The following is a 23,013-nucleotide window of genomic DNA, read 5'->3' as shown; positions in this document are numbered from 1 at the left end:
TCTCCACCCAGGCGTTTAGTTCCCTTTACCCACAAAGCATAGTCAGCTGAGACCATAGAAAGTTTAACCATTATTCAGACTGTATCCTGTCCATCACTGAAAAGGCTGTGATTTGTGGGTCTATATTTCAGCAGGGGCTCCTACAGAACATTAAGCATTGCTTGTTATAAGATAAAGAACTGTTTCAACTAGAAGACATTTAAAATAGAGATATATATATAGCTGGTCTTAACTAGGGGGATCTGTTGGTACCCTTCCCTACATTGCTTTTATATGAGCAATGCATGCCTGTCCCCCAAGCAGATCTCTTTCATTTGCTGAGATCAATCTGTTGTTTATTCTAGCTGGTATTTTATTTTCTTCCAGATATTTGATATTCATTCCTAAAATTTTCATTGAGTACTTCATTAATTTTTCAATGTCTCCTGATACTCCCTGTCACTTCATTTGCAATAGCTACCTTTCATAACTATGCTACTAGTTCATCTACGTTTAATAATGACTTTAAAGTACTGGCCAGTGAAGCCCAACAATTGGTCTATGAATGGGTTTACTTCTAAATATTCTTCCCAACTTTAAAGTATAGGTTATATTTCCCACTTTTTTTGGGGGGGTTAATCAAGATGGGGTTTCTCTGTGTAGTTTTGGTGCCTGTCCTGGATCCCGCTCTATAGACCAGGCTGGCCTCGAACTCACAGAGATCTGCCTGACTCTGCTTTCCAAGTGGTGGGATTAAAGGTGTGCGCCACCACTGCCCAGCTATTTCCCACTTCTTAATGTCTAGCAATTTCTTCATTTTGAGTGATTCTTACCTAAGAGTCAATGTCAGTATGCTCAATAAATTCTTGGCAAATTACTCCTTATAAAAATACATGTAATCCTAAAACCATAAGCTACCCATTTCCAAGGATTGGAAATTTAATTAAAAACTCTCCTAAATATTAATTTACCCTACTCTCTAGTGTATTTCTTAAGGAATTTATATTACACCTTGAGTATACTGAACATTTGTCATATATATATATATATATATATATATATATATATATATATATATGCTCCAAAAATTATTATGAAGCAAGCATCATGATCAGACTTCACTGGGTAGATAAGCTAAATCAGTTTCCTTAGGAGAAACAATGGGCATGTTCTGCTCTTTACTAACAGAGTGAAGTTATTATTTTTTTCAGAAACGTAAATTACTTTGTTGTACTAAATGGGAAAACAATGAGGTTTTTCCTAAGTGGGGGAAGAAAGGGGTGACAGTTAAGGACACTAAACCCTTGGGGGTCTGACATAAAAGTAGGTCAGAGACTGAGGCATTAGATAATCATGAAGCTAGACGTAAGTTATCACAGACTCTATGAGTGTCTACCCAATATGGCAGGTCATGGATTTTACAGAGTAGAGGGGAAAAACATTACTGATTAGAGGTAATATTTGGTTAAATAATTTGTGTTATCAATTGAGTACCAAATATTGCTTACATTTGACAGTACAACTAACTATCTTGTGGTCTATTAGTGAGCAGCCATGGGTTTGTTTCAAGTACATATGTTGCAAAATGTCATTATTTTGGACTACACTTAAATCTTGTAAGAGTGATAATATGTACTAGGTGAGGCAAATATGAAGAGGTGGGTTGGTTTTTTTTTTTTTTTTTTTTTTTGCTTTGTTCTGTTTGTTTTTGTTTTTCCCCATTAGAGGAAATTTCTAATGGATCTAACCAGTGACGAGAATCAAAAGGGGGAAATTTGGACCATTTTCTGGTATATTACTGAACGTGATCTGTCTTCATTCATGTTTTGTTGAGAGATATTTTTAGGCATCATAATTATCTTTCATTGCCACTGAGATTCTTTCTCCTTTATGGTTTTGTAATTACATTTGCAAACTACATTTTTAACACCTAATCACCATCAGGGCTCTCCTAAGGAATGCAATTAGAAAGCTAATCCAATATTCCTTTTTAAATATTGATAATTAATACTAATTCAATTTTTATATCAGCATGCTCATGATAGTAGGAATAAAGCTTTTGTTGTAGAGAAAGGCCCTCACTAAAATGGATTTCCATTGGCTTAATTGTTTTCTTTTAATGTATGAGTTATCCTTCAGGGGACTGTTGTCAAATAGGTTGTATATCTTTCACAAAACAGATTTTGTTTGCCATGCCCAGTGAAATGACTTTTTCCTTATATCCCCATTGCAATACTCATCAATTTTCATTGATAACATATATTATTAAAATCAAATGAAGACCACATGAGAATAGGAAGAAGCAAAGTGCTAGAGAGGCCCACAGAAATCCACAAAGATACCCCCACAACAGACTGCTGGCAATGGTCGAGAGACAGTCCGAACTGACCTACTCTGGTGATGGGATGGCCAAACACCCTAAATGTCGTGCTAGAAACCTCATCCAACTACTGAGGGATCTGGATACAGAGATCCATGACTAGGCCCCGGGTGGATTTCTGGGAGTCCAATTAGCGAGAATGAGGAGGGTTTATATGAGCGAGACTTGTTGAGACCAAGGTTGGATAAAGCACAAAGACAAATAGCCAAACGAACGGAAACACATGAAATATGAACCAATGGCTGAGGGGTCACTGAGGCCTGATCAGGCCCTCTGAGTGGGTGAGACAGTTGATTGGCCTGATCTGTTTGGGAGGCATCCAGGCAGTGGGACCGGGTCCTGTGCTCATTGCATGAGTCGGCTGTTTGAAACCTGGGGCCTATGCAGGGTCGCTTGGCTCGGCCTGGGAGGAGGGGACTGGACCCGCCTGGACTGAGTCTACCAGGTTGATCTCAGTCTGTGGGGAAGGCTTTGCCCTGGAGGAGATGGGAATGGGGGGCGGGCTGGGGGGAAGGTGAGGGGGCGGGAGGGGGGAGAACAAGGGAATCTGTGGCTGATATGTAGAACTGAATTGTATTGCAAAATAAAAATTTAAAAAAAAATCAGCATGATTGTTCTTGATTGCTTAGAATTCCTTTATTTCAGTTACGAAATGCAAAGTAGCTATGTAAATTTAATTTTCATATTTATTGTTATATTTAAGCCTCAAATAAAATATAAGAAAATATGTTGTATATGCAATGTTTTATGTATATATCAACTGTAATACTTAGACTTTCAGATCAGTAGCAAAAAATACTGAAATTGTCATAGTGAAAATAGGTTTTAATGGGCTGATTTGAATATCTGATAAACATTCTAGTAGGTGTTGTTTCCTCTTGTTTGTTTTATAGCATAGTACACATGGCTTGCTAAACTTGAGAAATAATAATAAATTATACTAATTTTAAAGTTAGTGTTAAATTGTACCTATGTACTTCTTGATAATCTAAAATATATTTCATGACCTCATTATCTTATTCATACACATTTCACATGGCTCCCCACCACCCTGTTCAAATATATATCTTTCCTTCTTTCTTATAACCTGTATTAAACTGTTTTATTCAACTTAAAACCTTTTAAAGCCAGGAGATCTCATTTTAGCTGACAAAAAATGTTAATAGACATGATCAGAAAATTTTAATAGTGCCTTAAGGACAACATTCGAGTTAACAGAAGGGACAATGGAACACGTACCTGCAAGTATGTCACAGGCATAATCGTCGTGTTTTCATGTATTATATTTAGTGGGTCTGGAGTAAACAATATAAAGGTATCAGAGCTATATTATTTTAAATCTTTGTTACTTTCATATTTTTGTAGGAGAAGGGGGAATCTTCGCAAACCGAAGATGAGGTTCCATTTGCTGAACAAGTTCACACTGATGTTCCTGCTTCTGATCGTAAGTGGAGACAATTATTCCACTCCATGTTAATAAGCATGCAGAGCAGGGAGGAGTGTCTGAGTGTGGGTGAACTGACAATCGCAAGGGAACCAAAACTGAGCTTCTTCAAACTGTCATTTTTATTCACAGTTTGTTAACAAGTCTTTCCTTTGAACTTTTGCTCGTTTTAATTATTGTCATAGTTTATCTAGACAATTGAGTTCCATTTGTTTGGAAAAGTTAGCAATAATTTGATTCATCTCTGTAGTAGAGAAAGTTGAAAATTTTCTGGATAAGGTTTTTTTTTGTTGTTTTTGAAATGAGGATTTGAATCATGGCTTCTGAACTCTTCCTATACTTTTAAAACATCTAAATTCCACCAGTCTAATGATTGATTTCTGATATTTTTCTGTTCAAAACTAAGAATGTTCAGTACTTGAGGAACCATTGGCACTCTGTAACTCTTCTGCAGCTTTTTCATATCAGGTTCATATTACATAACTTCATGTTTCGTTATTCATAAAGACTTAGCTAGTTAAAAGCATAATTGCTTTAGGAGACACTATCAGCATCTGTTTGCACCAACACACTGTTACATCACCTTCAGTAGCGTGTAAAAGGGAGAGGAGCAAAAAGGGATGTCAGAATCCTTGCTCTATCACCAAACTGAATCACAGCTGTCAATACATATCATTTAAAATCTCACACTATATACCAAAGCAAGGATTGCAATGGGTTCCAGGACATCATTTACTCATTCTCTACCATGCGGTGGCAGGTTTGCAAGTCCACCTAAATTTCTTCACCTGTATAAGTAAAGAAAAAAAAGTACTGGCTTTCTGTAGATATGAAGCTAATTTGAAAGGGAACGTTCATAGACCAAGTAAATGTTTATGGGAATGTCTAGCAGTCACTTTTATCTCTTAGTTTATTCTGCCAAAATAGCATATGATTTTAAACTGTGAAAATTTCTTTAGCAAAATATAATTTTATGTAATTAACCCAATATTTGGAAATTCAGGTTACTTCATATCATAACTCTAAACAAAATACCTCAGCGAGAATGTTGTAGAGGTAGACAGTTTTATTTTGCTTATAAATGCCTAACCCTTACATAACATTTATAAATGTAGAAGTATGGTATTTATTGATCATAAATAATACTGTTATTTTTCATTCCTCAGGTTAAATCCTGATAGAATATACATAAACACCTCTTAACTTTGTGCCATAAAACACATAATATTGGGCATGATTTTATTTTTTAATATTTTTTATTATTTAAAGCAATTTTTAAATTTAAATATATTTTGATAATATTCTTCCCCTCTCTGGAAGGACTTGGGAGAGAGATATGCATGATTTTAAACAACTACTAAAGATTAGCAAGATAAATTAGGCTACAAATCATTTTAGTATGTTACAAAGCCAACACAGATCATATTTATTCAAAGCTTTTACTAATGTATTTTATAATATTGAAAAGAAAATGCATGTATTTACATGAGTTATAGGCTTTAATAACCATGGTTTATAGACATATCTTTTCTACCAAACATGTTTGAATAGGATATACAAATGGCTCCATGGTTTCTACTATAACAGAAAGAAATTGTGTTCTTTGTATCAATTATGTATTTCTTTTGGAGGACATTTCCATCATATAAAATTTGACACACCAATTTTTTTCAAAACAGCTTATTTCACATTGATATATTTCAGAAAAATTTGAAGTAAAATGCTCTTAATAAATCTAAACCATCAATTTTATATAACATAATGATGTGAAATGCCACCCCTAGTATATTTATTAAATTCTACCAACTAATTTCCCTATTTGTCCTTAAAGTAATTTTATTTTGTCTTTGGGCCGCCTCCTTCCTGTGGTCTCGCCTACGTTAATCACACACTGATGGCCACTCTCTGTGGGCTTAGACAGTGGTGCGGACATAGTGAAGACTTACACCATACTGGCGGTGATGCCAGTGGTGGTAAGGACAACACTGAGGAAAACAGAAAAAGAAACAAGATTCTTCTAGAAGTATTTTGATTTTTGTTATCACTTGTCTACTAAGTTGTGTTCCCCCAGAAAATACCTAGGACACCAAACAGGCATCGGATCACAGTAGGAAAACGGGGTGAACACTTTAGAGCACTTTCTCTTCTCCTTAGTTGTTGTGAAAAGTATAACTAAAAACCACAAATAATCACAACCTATACATTCAGTGCTAAGGACAGTGACCTGGAAAGCTTATTAATCATGCCAATTTCTAAATCTAGCCAATATTCTTTCTTACAATTATTTTATCTAATTGTTTTAATTTATGGGTTATAGTGGGATCATTTGACACCTTACAGCGAGTAATGACCAGAATAGGTTATTTACTACTTTCCTCTCATTCAATGTTTAAGAAAGTTGATGAACACTTACTCCATTGTGAGCAATTGTGCCTGATACAATCACAAGCAGCGCTTCCTGCAGCACAGTAGCATGGATCCAGTGAGCTGGAACCAAACAGAAGAAAGACATATTGTCTCCTATCAAAGTAGGAGTTACCTTAGCATATATTCATTTCATTTGAGATGATTTTCTTCTGTCCTTCATGTTTAGTATGAATTAAACCTAGAATATATGCTCCTTGAGGGCAGAAACCATGCTAACAAGTTCACCGCTGAGTTTTCAGGACCTACAACAGGACCTGGCATATGGGAGATATTTAGAGTATTTACTGGAAAAAAAAAAAAAAGACCTTCTGAAACCTCACCTGCCAACTGCCGCTGTGGCAGCTTGGTTGTCATATGTGTGATGCCACTTCCTACGATCTTCCAAAATGGCACCACATATATGGTAGCTAAACTGCTACATGGAACAGCAATTAAGATGTAGATAGGTAGGTAGGTAGGTTGGTTGGTTTTTGAAGATTCATGCAACGTGCTCATGTCCCATTGCCACCTTTATTAGCACGGTATCATATATTTGTTGAATCACTCATAGCATAAACATAATACTTAAAATTAGTAGAATCTTGTGACATCTTCCATATTGCTTGATTGTCTCATGATATCACTGCTGGCTTTACTTTTCCTTTTTATTGTTGAAAATAATATTATCTCATTAGCAAATTTATTTGCATGTAATTATTAGAAAAGTTTATTTAACAATGTAAAAGTTTTATATATATATATATGTTGTTTTTAAGCAGTACTAATTTCATGATTAGAAATATATTATATATTTCTATCTGCATTTACATATTTCTGTCTGCCTATCTATCCATCCATCCATCTGTAAATGGAGTACCCCAAGGTGCATATAATTTTAGGAAGAAATTCATTGAGAGATTCAGGAACCACTGGGAACATCTCACCTTCAATGTTCAAGCAAGGACCAGACCAGGAGCAGGCCCAGAATGCTGTGGCTCATCTGAAAACAGAGGTTCCGATTTTTCATTCTTTCAGTGTTGAAACAATCTCTATTGAGCCAGGCTCCAACCCCAGTTCACTGGAGTTTGTTTCAATATTGCAAGAATGGTAAGTATGAAGCTCCTCCAATCAGCAGAACCATGCCTACTCTCACTCACATGTTATTCCCACTCCTACTAATGCTACAATGTGTGAAACCTAATAAAGATGTCACTGAAAACACACAAGTGTAGAGTTTTTCTGTTTAGCATCCTTAACACATAATATTCCCCCCAGGCTACCATGAATTTCCAATTAATGAAAGAACATTTCTTAATGAGCTGCCAAGCATATAAGGACAGAGTTCAGAATGTGGTTTGGAAAGACCCATACCTAAAAAAAAATAACTCCTAATGTCTAAAATTTCTAGTATAAAATATGTATCCATATATATGAAATTCCAGCTTCTAATTTAATTAGAAGACAATGAGAAGATGTCTCACAGTTAAACATATCAAGTGAACGTTTCTCCTGCATGGGACAGTAATCTTCCCTTCTTTGGTGGTTTAGTCATATTAGTTTGGATTTTAAATACACTCACATACATTTATACACATGTGAGCAAATAAGATACAAAAAGCAAGCAAAAATAAGGAAACCCTTCAAAAATCTTTTTAAGCTGAATAAAAACACGTTCTAACTCCCAATGGGATATCTGAGAATGTCCTCATGGACGATTATTGTTCTCAGTGTCTGGTGTCAGGAACATGCACAGTGCTTGTGTTTCTAGACTGTAAGCTCCACTGGAGCAGGATTCACACCTGTTTCCTTCAGCACTGGTTCCTCAGTAATGTTTGGCTTGTCAGTTTCGGTAAACAATCACACACATACACACGTGGACAAACACACAACTTATAAGAAGCCAAGACCTATGGCACTGATTAAGTGGGAAAACAATGGCAACCTGTTCTGAAAACTGATGCACCAATATAAATATTTAAGAATTACATTTGCCTTCCTCATTGAAAATGAATTACTATGTGTAGGTCAAGTGCTAATGGAACCAATATGAAGAGCTTAAAATCAATTATTTTATTTGTTCTGAGGGATAAACGAGGCAAATTTTGTCAGAGCATATAACCCATACCTGAGCAAAACTTAGCTGAAAATATCCACTAAAGAAACATATTTATTTCACACTTTCTATTTTTTGTATGTGAGCCATGATTCTTAAGATTTCCAAAAATGAGCCAGGTGGTGGTGGCACACGCCTTTAATCCCAACACTCGGGAGGCAGAGCCAGGCAGATCTCTGTGAATTCGAGGCCAGCCTGGTCTACAGAGTGAGATCCAGGACAGGCACCAAAACTACACAGAGAAATCCTGTCTGAAAAAACCAAAAAAAAAATTCCAAAGATAGAAATGTTGACTATAATGGAGATGTTTTGGAAATCAAATTATTTGCTTTGCTTATGTGTAAACTTTATAAAGACAATAAAATTAAAACAATAGGAGATGATCAAGATGTGTGTGAGTGTGTATGGTTGCTCTACATTCTCAATAGCAAATGTATATTGTTACAAATATAAATGGATAAAATATGAATGTGAAGTGTAATCATTTTAGTATAGAATATTTTATTGGAATCTTGCATAAATGTTGCCTATAAAATGAAAAAAAATGTTTTCATACATTTAAAATCATCACATTTATTTATGTGTTAATTTATGACCTACTTGTAAGTAATGATTTTACCTTTTATACAGACCTCAACTCCAGTTCTTCAGGCTTCTTCCAACGACAGTGACAATGAGCCCACCCATGATCACGAGCCATTTGTCTACTTGGTTGGACGCAAGAAGCTACTGAAAGCCCAGTACGGTTGCTATGACAGGATCCAGGAGATGCCCCCTTATGATGGAGAAGGTAAGAGAAGTCATGTGAACCTTTGTGTGAAACATCATTTCAGACTGTGTCATCCTAAGGTATATAGTGATGAAGAGCTAAAATGGAATAGATCCACAGTTCTCACATTGTGGTGTGCTTATGCATTTTGTGCAGCAGATATGATGATTTTCCCCTACTTCATCTAACATCATTTTGGCTGACATTTGCCCCTCTGACAAAATTACCACAATAACTCAGGAATCACACCTAATAAGCAGGAACAACACAGGACTGAATGGTGGCAGGGAAATGGAAAGCGATGAGCAGAGAATCTGCCTGAGGCAGAACCTGTGCAAACCCTGTCTTGTTTGGATTAATTAGGCATATCTTTCCTTCCATGTCAATTCATTGACAACTCTGCTATTTCTTCTCTCTTGCTACCCCACCCCCAGTTCCATGGGGACTAAGAGGGGGAAAGAAGTTGCCACAGTAAGCATTGTTAATCTATGTCCTTCTTTAGAGTAACAGCCCGAATATTTTCAGGGCTGAGCATAGTCTACTGGCTATAGAAGTCCCAAAGAAAAATAAAAAGGAAGAATGTTGCCCGCCAAGCTCTAACACAGCTTTTTAATTCTTTTCCATGTCTCTGCAACTCTTGAAAAGATTCAATTAAGACTTTTGTGTAACCTTGAACATTCTAAGACAAAGCTACTTAGCAAGAGGGAAATGATTAAATATACTCTCCTAATACACAGAGTCTGCGTTAAGTAATGACTAAACAAAAAGGTTTATTGGATGCATCATACTGATATGCTTTATTAAATTAGAAAATATCCTCACCTCTATGTCAATTGATTTCAGATTTTTGAGGAATTCATTTGTGCCATGAATTTTGATAAATAATGCCTTCGCTAAATTTTTCTTCAAATTGTTATGCAGGCAGTGGTAGTAGAGCATGCCTTGCCTTACATGTTACAAATTAAATTCAACTTCTTGGTTGAATACTTTTCAAAAGGTAAAACTTCTATAAGTAAAAACTTATAAACATACCTCAGAGCCCATTTGATTAATTTCTGAGTGGCACTTTAGATTTCCTCCACGATTAAATAAATAGACAGAAACACAGTGTTGGGGACTGCTTGTTTTATGGGAAGCCTAACTTCAGAACCTCTTACAAAGCAAAGAAAGAACCCTGCCTCTCATCCAGTGAGATATTCTTCCACAGATACACTAAAAGCATTTGAAAGTTGGTTTCCAAAGGACGAATGCTCGTTTGAAGTCTGATTAGTCTTGATTGCAGCAGTAGAATCAGCCTTCTGAGATACCTTCAGATAAGCAGTCTTTTAGTTAAGTCGCATCTTCCGATGTCAAGTTCTTTCTGACTTCCCAGGCCCATATTGCAACCGTACCTGGGATGGATGGCTGTGCTGGGACGACACTCCCGCCGGAGTCACAGCCTATCAGCACTGCCCAGACTACTTCCCGGACTTTGACACAGCAGGTAAGGTCTTTAGTTTCGTTTTCTGGTTTTGTTCCGAATTAAAAAAAAACTTGTTAAGTGGACAAGTGGAACCATATCCATTTGAGCTCTGGAAGTTCCGCAGCCGTGTTTCACTTGGAACATCACTTTTCACATTGTAACGTGTTTTCATACTTAGTATCTCCTTTTATCTTTCCGGTATGTCACACAAAACCACAAGTGACTCCACCTCGACACATGATGTTGAGACTTCTCTATTTAGAATTAAATATTTCTTAGTCTTCATGCAAACTTGCAGAAGTTGTACATTCGTAACTTTTAGGAGAAGACATGTTGCTTTTTCAGGCCTTGGTCCTGTCAACATATGTATTGTTGGATGCCGACACAGAACGCTCAAGCAGAATAATGGTCTCAGAGGAGCAGTTTCTAAGTGACATGAGAGACTAAAGGGCTGATGCCACTTATTTTAAGATTGTCATGTATCCAAACGTAGGGGTCTGGAATTGAGGTAGTTCCATGATTAATACTTAGGAGTAGTGCAGTAGCATGTGGGTAGTATGTCCCAGCCTCAATCCAGAAACAAGGCAGAAAGATGTGAGTAGAAAATGGGATTGGGTAAATTGAATCTAATAAAAGATGAAAAAATCCAGGAACAGAGGTGATGAGGGTTTGGAAGGCTCAAATAAATGTACTGAACAGCTGTGCCTTAGAATCAGCGGACACCAGATGAGCCTGGTAAGGCAGGCACCAAAAGGTTAGTGGTGATAGCCACACAACTACAGGATCTGCCTGGTCAGAACCAGGAAAATCATATCCAGCCACTGTAGAAAAAGAAAGGTTTGTCCCATTGGATTAAATTTAGAAGACACTGAAAGGGATATAGAAACCTTAGTTATAAAAGAGGTCCTGATGATACAACTAAATGGGATAAGCTAGACACAAATGTCAGTCTCTAGAAAAAGATGAGATATGAGTCAAATGGTTTTGATCCAGCTAAAGGTATTTAAGTGTCTCTGGATCTCCATAAGAGCAAATAGGAGCCCTTCTCTGAGGCAAGATCTGGAAAACACTTTGGGGGATTTCCTTAAGGGAAGATCTCACTTATCACTGGAGCTAGAACAATAGATGTAATCAAAGTATAATTATAGGGGCTACTTTTAAAACCAATGTGAAACAAAATAAAAACCAGTGCAGGCCAGACACTTCTAGGAATCTCCTTTTACAGAATGGTACATGAAGAACGGGCTCTGTCCAGTGCCCTAATTCTGAACTGCATTCCCGTAAACTGGAACCAAAATGCTGCATGACAAGAATCCTTCAGGCCCTTATTATCTCTGCCCAACACACAATGCTTCATGGGTCTTGATCTGCAGCTTTGTTTAAGGTGACTTGGCTGGAACAGAAAAGCTGGTCTGCAGTGAGGCTAGGGGGCCAGTTCAAAAGCAGCAATGGGCTCTTGCCAAAGTAGCTCTAAATATTGACTTCAAGGCGAGGTTTTGATAAGCAAAGTGGAGATTCCAGTCATAGATCCATCTTCTTGGTCCAGTTTTTGGATGGAGACATATTAGCTAAGAGACAAATTCACTTCTAAAGAAAAACAGATCTCCAATAAATCTGTCTACAACACATTTCAATTTTTTTATGATTTTATTGTTGACATAGGGCTACATCTTAGCATCACAAAAACACTCCAACAAAATGTCAGAAGTTTCATTGGGGGGTAGGCTGAGGAATCTCAGTCAACAAGTTTGTGAAAGCAGGAAGATGTAAGTTTGTTCCCCAGCACCCACATTCAAATCTGTGCACAGAGGTACACCTTTAAATCCCAATGCTGGGAAGGCAGAAGGATCCATTCGGGTTATCCAAATTGGTGAGCTCAGGTTCATTGGAAGATCCTTTCTCAAAGCATAAGATGGAGAACAATTGGGGAAAATCCCTAACACATCTACCTCTGACCTTTACACACACACACACACACACACAGAGAGAGAGAGAGAGAGAGAGAGAGAGAGAGAGAGAGAGAGAGAGAGAGAGAGAGAGAGAGAAAGGAACATATACACATATGTATACCACACAAAAACAAATAGTGAAAGAGTGAATTCAGTATTGGAATTCTGAAGAGGGTGTAGTGTACAGGAATATGCTAAAGTGTAAACAGGAACATTTACCAAGGAGGCATATGATGCCCTACACTTGGACTCACTCTGTCGCATCAAATGTCAAAGTGGCAAGATGGTCCATGTTATCTCTATAGTCACGTTCTACAATGTGGTTCAGTCTTAGGAATGGCTGTAAGCTTTAGTTTTCTTCTTGGGATTTGAGATACTAATGCACCACCATTCTGTTCCATTAATAGAAATGGTTTCCAAATACTGTGATGAAAATGGAGAATGGTTTAGACACCCTGACAGCAATCGAACCTGGTCCAACTATACTCTGTGTAATGCTTTCACTACTGAGAAACTGAACGTAAGTTCTCTTTAGAATTTCAGTATTAGATGAGAGTGCCATTATTTGTACATGGAAATGGATGTAAAACTATGAAATATCTGCTACCAAAAGCCACAAAAACAAACAAGCAAACAAAAAAACCACCAGATTTCTATATAAGGAAAAAGGGTTTCTGAAGGACACTAGAGAAACTAGCATTTACCTTCTTGATGGTACTCAGTATCAATACTTCTGCTTGAATGGGGAATCAGGCCAGTTATGACAACGATAATGCTGTACATGGAGCAGATGATGTGATTTCCTCTGGTCCCAGAAGTTAGGGAGCATTTTAAGGAACTCACTAATATCTTTCTCCTTGTGAGAGTGTTTCAGAGCCTCCAATTTTTGGAAAGCAACAGGCTAAATTTACTTCTCTTAACACACAATGTTAGATATGACCTAAATTTTACAATTGGGTATGGTGGACCTTCCATCAACCCACCGATACAGTGAGGGCAGTTCAGACAGTTTTCAGAGGTGTCAACTAGGATTCATTAATACTCATGCCTTACAGGCTGTGAAATACTTTTAATAATATCTTGGTGTTAAAACATCTATTTAAGTCCATTGAGGAGAGAAACAGATTATATTTTGCCTTTAGCCACATTAAACATCTGAAAATATTACTAAATCTACCCTCAGCTCCTTTACTTTTGAGAGCTGGGAGAAATAGCATCAATATTTAGCTATAAAGAGAATCTCTGAAGGGTCCAGTTAGCTAGTGAGCCACCTTCAAGATAAGATGAGGTCACCAAAGCCTGTGGCCCCTTTACAAATTGCTTAGCTATTCTACATCATAGATATATGTCTATACCCTAATGGAGAACTAGTCACTTGATGAAGTCTGATGGAAGTGATGTGACCGTGTAAGGAATTTCATGAGTGCGTGCTAATTGAGTTCCTATAGAAAAGTATAACTATGTGAATTAGAGTGTTAGGAGCAATGCAAATCTAAATAAATTACTCTCAGTGTTGCTGTGTTTGACCTCCTCAAACACTATGGCCACATATGGGAAGAAATACTCTCCTTCAGGTACCAGATATGAAAAAATAAACTAATGTTATGAATTTACTAAGGAAGATATTCTTTTGAGTCAACTAACATAACAGCATAAGAACAGAAATAAGTTCATTGTCATTTAAAAATAATAGAATTAGCAAATTTCTTTCAAGAAGAATGTTGGCTTCTTCGGCTAAGAAAATACTAATGGGAATTTTCAATTTTATTTAAATTGATATACAAAGGTATATCTCCTTGAATTTTGAGTTAAATAAAGGTGAAAAAAAAAACCTGCCATAAACCTCCCTAATCTCTCTAAGTGTCGTTCTAAGTGTCAAGGGTCAGAAGATTCTAGAAGGATTATTCATCAACACTTTAGTGAATTAGACATACCTGTTGCTGATAACAGGACCCAAGGACTGAAAATCTGCCTTGATTGCTTCCAGGGATATCAACTTTTAATTCACTTAAAATCACTTCTGCAATATTTTGAATGATATTTATCTCAAGGAATTTTGGTCCTTGAAAGTGGCTCAGTTTGTTTCTATGTACACCTTTAATATATAAAAAATAATTTCATCCTCTGAAATATTTGTTATAACTTTGATACATTTAAGGGGTAAACCTTTGTTGATTTATACTTACATTTAGAAATAGAAACTACTGTTGCTTTCCATAGTCACGGTTCATCTACTTAGATGTTTTTCCAACTCTTTCTGCTCTAGAATGCATATGTCCTGTACTACCTGGCTCTTGTGGGGCACTCTCTGTCGATTGCTGCTTTAGTTGCTTCCATGGCGATTTTCCTGTATTTCAAGTAAGTACATTTAAAATACTTAAAGTATGTTACATGTAAATAAATATACAGTGACTCATAGATAGAATAATAGAATACTAATTTAAATTTTATTAAAATATTACCTTGATAATATTAAAGATAACTAACACAAGGGTAGAACAATCACCTGTATGCACATCCTTAGCAAGATACCTTTCCTGGGTCCTTTTTAAGTTTTTATCACTATCATACTCACAATTTCTTAAATATTACATCTAAGCAATTTTTAGTGATTACTAAATGACATAAGCAAATCATCAATAAACTCCTTCAATAAGAGATTTAGCAGAAGAAGGACTGTTAAAGCAACAAGACATAGAGAATTAATTACTAGAATTAGAAGAATGTTTTCAATTATGATGATGAGAACACAGCAAAGTAATCACAACACATGATTAATTTTGGAATGTCTCTTCATTTCTCAATTGCTCTTTACCATGATAAATAAATCATCATGACTCACAACAGCTTTCATTAAAAAACATGATGCTAAAAGTCCACCTTTGAGTTCTTTTCTAATAAAATCACAAGAAAAGTGAAAGAATGAAAAAATATTCAAAACTCTAATCACACAAAAATAATAAATGTAGCCATGGCTGAAAGATAAATGGCAGAGATCGTACTCTGAGTCCTTGTTTCACTAGTCATTTAAATGTATGATGAGGTGTGAGAGTCAAATAAAAAAAGAAACTAAGAATGCTCTTGGAGCCATCATTTCTGTATTAAGCCACTCAAGATGAATGTCTATAAATTCAGTACATGGGCAAAGTGAAACATTTCTCAACTTAGTCTCAAAGGAAAATGATTCTTGTCACACCCTTCACATAGCACCAGGCAGCTCATCTGGGAATAACTGAATATGGTCCACTGCCTCCCAGTTCCCAGAGCCTACCAAACAGAAACTTAAACCTAGGAAGGAGAAACACATATACCTGATTTATAATCTTCTATTTTCATGTGTACATCGACATTTGCTCATACGTACAAGTTAATGAAGTAGAGGGAAACCCGGAAACTTGCTTAGTGCCCACCAAGTAGGAAAGGATTATGCCAAGCAGGAGCAGCAACTGCCAATCTCCTCAGACCCAAAGAGTAGCTGGCCTCACCACAAGAGCGAATCGGATCTCACTTAGAATCCTTTACTGGTGTCTGAGCCCCACCAGCAGGAAAGGACGGAAGAGAAATGGTGGGAAGCACTGGAGTGGCTTTAGGATGTGGATCCTGTGCCTTGTCACAGCAGTTGTGACCACACGCTCTCCCTTCATTTGCTGATGTCTCCTGCTTGCTCACAGCAGTGGACAGTAGACTTTGGATTGGGAGCACATACCAAACCCTCATTGTTTCTTCACTAACAACCTTTCTCTTAATTAACTCTGTAGCATTTACTATCATTAAAAGGAATGTTCCCACTCAATCTTCCAGCTGCTGTAGGAAGCCACTTTGAGAAAAGAAAGTCATGAAATGCCACTGGAAACTGGGTTTTAAGGCTTTCCTCTGAAAACCTGAATTAATGAATATTCTCATCACAAAAATTTCAGCATTTTTGCAACACTTAATGCTTTTATATTGTTTTTCTCCCAGGAACCTTGCGTGCCATAGGGTGACACTGCACAAGAATATGTTTGTGACTTACATTCTGAACTCTATCGTTATCATCATCCACCTGGTTGAGGTCGTGCCCAATGGCGATCTGGTGCGACGGGATCCGGTAAGCACTATCAGCTTTTGATTTTAATTTTATTGTAAAGAACACAGTAATTATACATTTTGAACATGATACTAATGGTTGACTTAATCAGTTGTTTAAAGTATAATCATATTTGCTTCTATAGTTGAGTTTTACATTAAGCAAGCCTATTAGTGGTTCATGAAAGTAATTGTTACAAGTTAAAGGGGTGGGAATCATTGAAACATAGGTAAATAATTATGCAACAAATCATATGTTTTATGACCACCCAATGATTGATCAATGTTAATTATCTCTTAACATCTATGGTAAGAATACTGAGCACTTCTTGGGAATACAAATGATACTAGGCACACCATACCAGTGCTTCCCAGTAAACCCAGCTTGCCACTGATTATTATACACGGGCCACGATAGTAATTATTTCATTGTTATGCTGCTAGGATGGGCTCTTGCAGTCACCTCAGCTGTAAGCACTTGTGCATTTACTAATATGAATCACACAGATATGGTCAAGTTCTACATCTACATGCTTGGAAAAGATCCATATGGACATAAATACAAAAGCCCAAGGTCAACCAGACAGACATTCATGAAACACATGCCATGAGCACCGTCATCTTATGCATTATTGAAAAGAACTCAAGTCACGTGTCTCTACTGCCAGCAACTACCATGGATTCCTTTTATCACAATTTTCCCCAGGGTTGTTCACAGTAACTCACACTTGTCTTTAACATTCTTTCTTTTTCTCTAAGATTGTACTCCTCATAATAGTTTCTGAATGTGGCTTCGCTTTAGTCAATGGGGGGAAAAGAAATATGAGCTAGCTGCTATTCACATGATGCTGAAGTTCAGTTGCTGTAAAGTCAATTCAGAAAAACAGTTTAATGATGTAATTATTACATTGCATATGAAATTGCCAATATTTGATCATTTTTGTTCTGAAACATTGACAGATGCATATGTTTCATCATAATACAAATATGTGGACAATGCAGTGGGAACTGTCACCACTCTTACCCCTGAGTGCAAACGAGGGAAAGATGGACTCTAATGACAGTCGAGTGGTATGATGAGGATTGACCTTCAGAAACTCGGAACTTCTGTCTCCAGACACAGCCTGGGACAAAACCACAAAGGGTGGTGTGGGTGGGGGTTTGCTTCCTCCTAATTCATTCTCATCTACTAGTTTGTGTAGAGGGTCCCATTAACTGAGTTGAATTTAGAAACTAGAGGTCAGGGAAGCCCTACTACATGTAGACAGATGTTTGTATGTGCCCAGGGCAGTGGGAATGGGGAGGAGAGGGAACCTGGAAGCAGAAACTGAAGCCATCTAGCACACAAGACTGGCCAGGGCATATTTTAACTTTTGTTTCTCTGCTTAACTGTATTATGCAAGCATCTGTAGATAGCCTCATCTTTCAAATCTGGCATTTGACAGTTCTTCCAACCCAATGACAAAAATGCGTGAAATCTGCCCAGAGCATGCATCCTGCATAACAGTGGCATATCATGGGAAAGAAGCCTAATTTGGCTTCTAATGAAATCCACAGTGTTAATCATTTGCCATTTGAATATATTCAGAAAAGCATTATGTTTCTTCTTTAAAATCCATGCCATCTGCTAATGGACACAAAGTCCTGTCTTACCTGAAGAATTATGTAACCAAATGGTTTCCTTGATGACTTTTCTTTTTAAATTCCAACTGATTGAAATAAAATTAATCTCATTTAATTTAAAGCTAACAACATCTCCAGTGAGAAGTGGATATTACTCTATTTTTAAAGTTAGGAAAATAAAGTTCTATGAAGGCAAATTTCTTTCATGTTATAAATACTTGGAGATAGGATTCAAAGACAGCCCAATCTCATTCAATTCTATCCCTCTTTCCTATACTCTTGACTGTCTGTTATTTCCTTATGTTCTTGAAAAAAACAAGTCTCATCCATTGCAGTGATTCTCTGTAATTAGCCATACATTGTATGGTTAACTAATGAGCCAACCCTATCAAAGTAGAAGTGATGCTCTAAGCATCTCTCCGGACTGTCAGAGTTTTGGCTTTTTCATTTCTCATTAAAGGGTGGCACTTCAGTTATTGAATAACCAACCACACTGACCTGGGATTGGTGCTCAGTCACATTGTGAAGTACTTATGCTCACCAATAGATTTTCTCCCATCTGCTCAGCTTGCTCCCCTGCTGTTACTAGCAAAGAGGACCCTCACAGTTTGTGAGATCTTGCTGACCTTGTTATCATCTTGAATAGTCTAAAAAGCTAGTCTCTACCCCATTACCAAGTTGACTACTAAGTTGTGGAATCTAGTGTCAACTTATTCATCACATGAGAACAACAAAAAACACTCTGCTTGGTTTTAAGGAGTTGCCCTAGAACACAAAAGATGCATAAAGTTTTTTTTTTATGATCCCTGAGAGCTTAATATTGTAAACTCACAAGGTTTTTGTTAACTGTTACCTTGTAGTTCAGTCCATGCATCTCTGTGCTTGGCATTTCTAATGAGTTTATTACACAACTTCTTACTCATGATAGTCTCATTAGCTATCTTTGCTAAATGCTTTTACTTTCATAGGCTGTCTTAGCAGAAGACATGCCAAAGCACTCTTCCAGTTGAGCTGTTCTTAACCATCACCAAGTCATCCTGTATCTATCCTGTGGCTCCTCCATTGCCTAGAACCTTTATTGAAGCTGGTGAGCAGATGTCTGGAGGGCTAGCTTGGCCATTGTGCTGCTGACTTCCTGGGAAAATGTCAGTGAGACCTTAGGAGAGCCAGAGAAATAAACAGAAAGCTTTTCTCTAGTGTTCAGGAATGAGGTTGGTTCTCTCACATATGTTAGAACACAAGGAAAAAAGTTTGTCCTAGTGACATAAAAAACAAAAAGCTGCTTCTCCCATCAGTACATTTCTAATCTAACAAACTCATTAGTTTAGATATATAAGAGCAAATCTCCTAATGAAAAACCATGGAACACTATAACAATTTTATCCAATCAATTAAGTGTTTGCTGCACACTCAAGATTCAAATGTTAGTCCTCAACCTGAACAGAAGTGATACTATTAGGTGACAATATTTCTTCCTGCCATCATCTCCACTGTCTCTCAGAATGAGCCCAGGCTCACACGGCATACTGTGCTTTACAGCCACACTTGTGAACGTCTATGATATTTTGGCCTGTTTTGATACGTGGCTGTTTTTATCATGAAAAATAAAAGAACACAAATCTGAATATATTTCTCTTTGAGTCTAAAAATGAAGCTTCCTTTTGTCTAAGGCTACACAAAATGAGAATGGGCTGCCAGTACCAGCTCAATTGCATGGTAAATAAATGATACCATGATGTGTTCTTTCACAATTCCAAATGCCTGTTTCATCCCTGAGAGATAGTGTGGAAACTCAAATCTCTCAACAAATCATTTAAATAGTATAGGCTAAAAGTAGATGATTACAATCTAAAAATTAACTCAGGCTTGTAAACCCCACAGCCTACCCTTCTCCCAGAAGAAAGAAATGAGACTATTTTCTTCGGGTACTTTCTCTGTTTAAATAGTTACTGCTTCCCAATGAGAATTGGTTAAATCGAACCCTCCATAAACAAGCAGCATAGGACCACTCACTCCATCTAGGGAAGCAAAATTGCTTCAGGAATTTTCTTAAACTGGCGTATTTGAAATGTTTCTGGTCTTTGAAGCTATTACCATCTATGGAGGATGCAAGGTGAAATTCATATTCTCTCACCTTGCAAATAGATAGTCATCACAAGTATATTTATGAAAGCCCAATTTCTTGGGAATCTTTTCCCAACCAGAACATTATTTCTTTGGTTATAGTAGATCCCATCATTTAAGTAGGAGGAAAGAAGACATTTTCCCTATTGTCAGAGAATTGAGTGTAGAAGGAACAGATGATAACAAGGAAGACTCAATTGTTTTTCCCAAACCCATCTTTCTTGGAAGTAAAGGTCTCCTGTCTAATGAGACAGCCATGCCAGCATCTAAAGCCTAAGGACCATGTTCTCAATCCTATTAAGTCATATGCAGAATCATGCATTTAACATTACTTTAAGGCAGTGATTTGAAGTATCTCTCTTCAAAAAAAACAAAAGCAGCAATCCAAATAGTGTTAAATCAAGGTTCTCTCACACCATAAAAAATAGAGACAAGGAAGAAAAAAAGTGCAAATAAATAAATAGGAAAAATGCAAAAGAAAAATCTTTTGTAAAGGGAATGTTATCAGGCATTGTCAATCTACAGATATTTATTGAAATATAATGTGAACAGTATAGTCATAGTCATAAATTCAAGAAAAGCTAATTCACCAGCATACTTTCCATTTCTGAATATTACATGGGCATCTATCTCCTTCAAAGAAAAGCACAATACTTAATTTTCAATGACATTTTTTCTCTCCTAAGCAGACTAAATCAGAGAAGGGACAATTTTTCCACTCTGTCCCTATTCTCAAGCCACTGAGTCAGTACTGAAGAGGCACAAAACTTTTTCTATCCAAAGACTAAAGGAATTATTAAAAATAAGAAATTCATTCTCAATGAGAGAGGTCACCTCATCTTGTATGTACCAAATGTGGTGGTACTCCTCTATGATCTTTTATTTAGTTGTGAAGGAAAGAAAGGACATGGGACATCCCACCCAGCAGTGGTGTATCTCTATGGCTCTGTGCCTCCTTCTCTGTCAAGGTAGTCACTCTCTCCCTCCAATATTTTTGAAAGGTTTATTCTTTTCTGTATTACCCAAGATAAGATTCTTATTCCTTCACTTTCTTCTATTTTGGTTTTTTTCCAAATTAAATTCAAAATAACTCATGCCATAAATAAGGGCTGAATAGATCCTCAGTTTACTGAGTGATGTGAAAATTGCCCACTGTCATTTAAGCATTTCATTTCCATATCTAAATTTTCACTTTTCTTATTCTATCTGTTCGTTTAATGATCTCCATGTAGAGTCAAGAGGCAGCTTTTAAAGCATTGTTCTTTTTGCATCTGAACAAAGCTGCCAGGATACTTGTCATTTTCTAGAAAGAAATATCTGTCTGAACTTTCTATCTGGCTCTAAAGGGGACAATATGGGGAGATTGGTTTTTACTGGGAACCAGAGAGCACTTTGCAGCTCAAAAGTTTGAGACAATCTTATTAAATTTTTTTGTAGCATCTTAAGTAAAGGCAAAAGAGTCCCAAGCTCAAAAAATGGCATGATTTTCTTCTATCACTTGCTCAGAACAATTGAGCCATCAGACTGTACAGAGCATCACCCTACGATTTTATAAAAAGGTCAACTTGAAAGAGTCCTCAGCATCTAGACACTGGGGTTTGTAAGGTCCAGGGTGGAAAAGTCTGCTCCTGCCCAGTCAAGGGCTGCTGTTGCAAGGCAGAACACATAAACAAGGGAGAGATGACTGAGAGAACAGACTGGAATGGAAAGTCCACAGTAGGTTAAACTAGATGGCGGTTACCTGTTTCAATATCCTGTGGACAAGGAGACTGGAAATAAACATCTGTGACGGATTTCCTTGGGTGATATAGGAGAATAATGCCATGATGTGGTCCTATTATGGGCAGCCTACTCTGGACTACTATATACTTCATTTTACTTAAAGAGTAAAACGAGTTTTGTGGGGGAAATGCTTCTTTAAAATTTGGTTTATGCTTAGTCAGCCATTATAATCATCACAAAGGGTTATAGATTATATGTCTGATTGAAGAGGAAATGGTTATGGCTGAGTAGCTCCTGTATTGCATATTATTAGATATAGGGCAATTACAGTGCCCTAAAAGTAAAGGGTATTCTTCTCAGAAAGGTGAGGCGCTTAGACTCCCTCTCTTTATACATAAATATATGTTTATGTTTAGATCCCATCTGACCTTATATGTTCAAAGGAATCCAAGAGTATGATTAAATTGAAGTAACTCAGCTGAGATTCAAGATACCAACAGTCCAACTGGAAATTTGTGCTTTGGGTTTAGCTATGTAAAGCACCTATTCAAACAAACAAAATAAGAAAACTTCAAAGGAATATAACAGAATCTAGACTCTAAACCAGAGAGTCTACATCATCCCATTGTTTATCATATCTAGAAGTAGTTCAAAGCTACCAGATTTAAAAAAAAAAAACAATTTTAGAAAATATGACCTACTGTCAAGAGAAAGTGTACATCTGAATTTGGTAGCTCGCATCTGCAATCCCAACGTTCAGGAGGCTGAGACAGAAAAGTTGCCATGTGTGTTAGGCCTGCTCGGGCTACAACAAGAAAGAAAATAGAATTAAGATCAACTGTTATTTAACCCAGATGTTAAAAATATCGAACTATGTAGTAGTTGCATAACCATGCTAAAAGTTGTGAATGAATCGAAAGACAAGAAATCGTAACCAGAAAAGTTGAAATTACTAAAAATAAACTACATGGAAATCC

General features: G+C 36.9%; 1 protein-coding gene across 1 annotated transcript in view; it reads left to right on the top strand.

Annotated features, from left to right (window-relative positions):
* Positions 1-3,731: 3,731 nt before the first annotated feature.
* The window catches only part of Calcr (calcitonin receptor), a 33,744-nt gene continuing 14,462 nt past the window's right edge, over positions 3,732-23,013 (top strand). The window contains exons 1-7 of the mRNA XM_059256498.1: positions 3,732-3,803; positions 8,953-9,112; positions 10,464-10,574; positions 12,910-13,022; positions 14,769-14,860; positions 16,463-16,589; positions 17,528-17,638. Of these exons, the coding sequence (XP_059112481.1) occupies positions 3,753-3,803; positions 8,953-9,112; positions 10,464-10,574; positions 12,910-13,022; positions 14,769-14,860; positions 16,463-16,589; positions 17,528-17,638 (765 nt within the window). The 5' untranslated portion in view covers positions 3,732-3,752. The remainder of the gene's footprint in view (positions 3,804-8,952; positions 9,113-10,463; positions 10,575-12,909; positions 13,023-14,768; positions 14,861-16,462; positions 16,590-17,527; positions 17,639-23,013) is intronic.

Source organism: Peromyscus eremicus, chromosome 3 (genome assembly GCF_949786415.1).
Source record: "Peromyscus eremicus chromosome 3, PerEre_H2_v1, whole genome shotgun sequence".
Lineage (NCBI taxonomy): Eukaryota > Metazoa > Chordata > Mammalia > Rodentia > Cricetidae > Peromyscus > Peromyscus eremicus.
The sequence above is the reverse complement of the archived record's forward strand: the minus strand, read 5'-3'. Positions and strand labels throughout refer to the sequence as shown.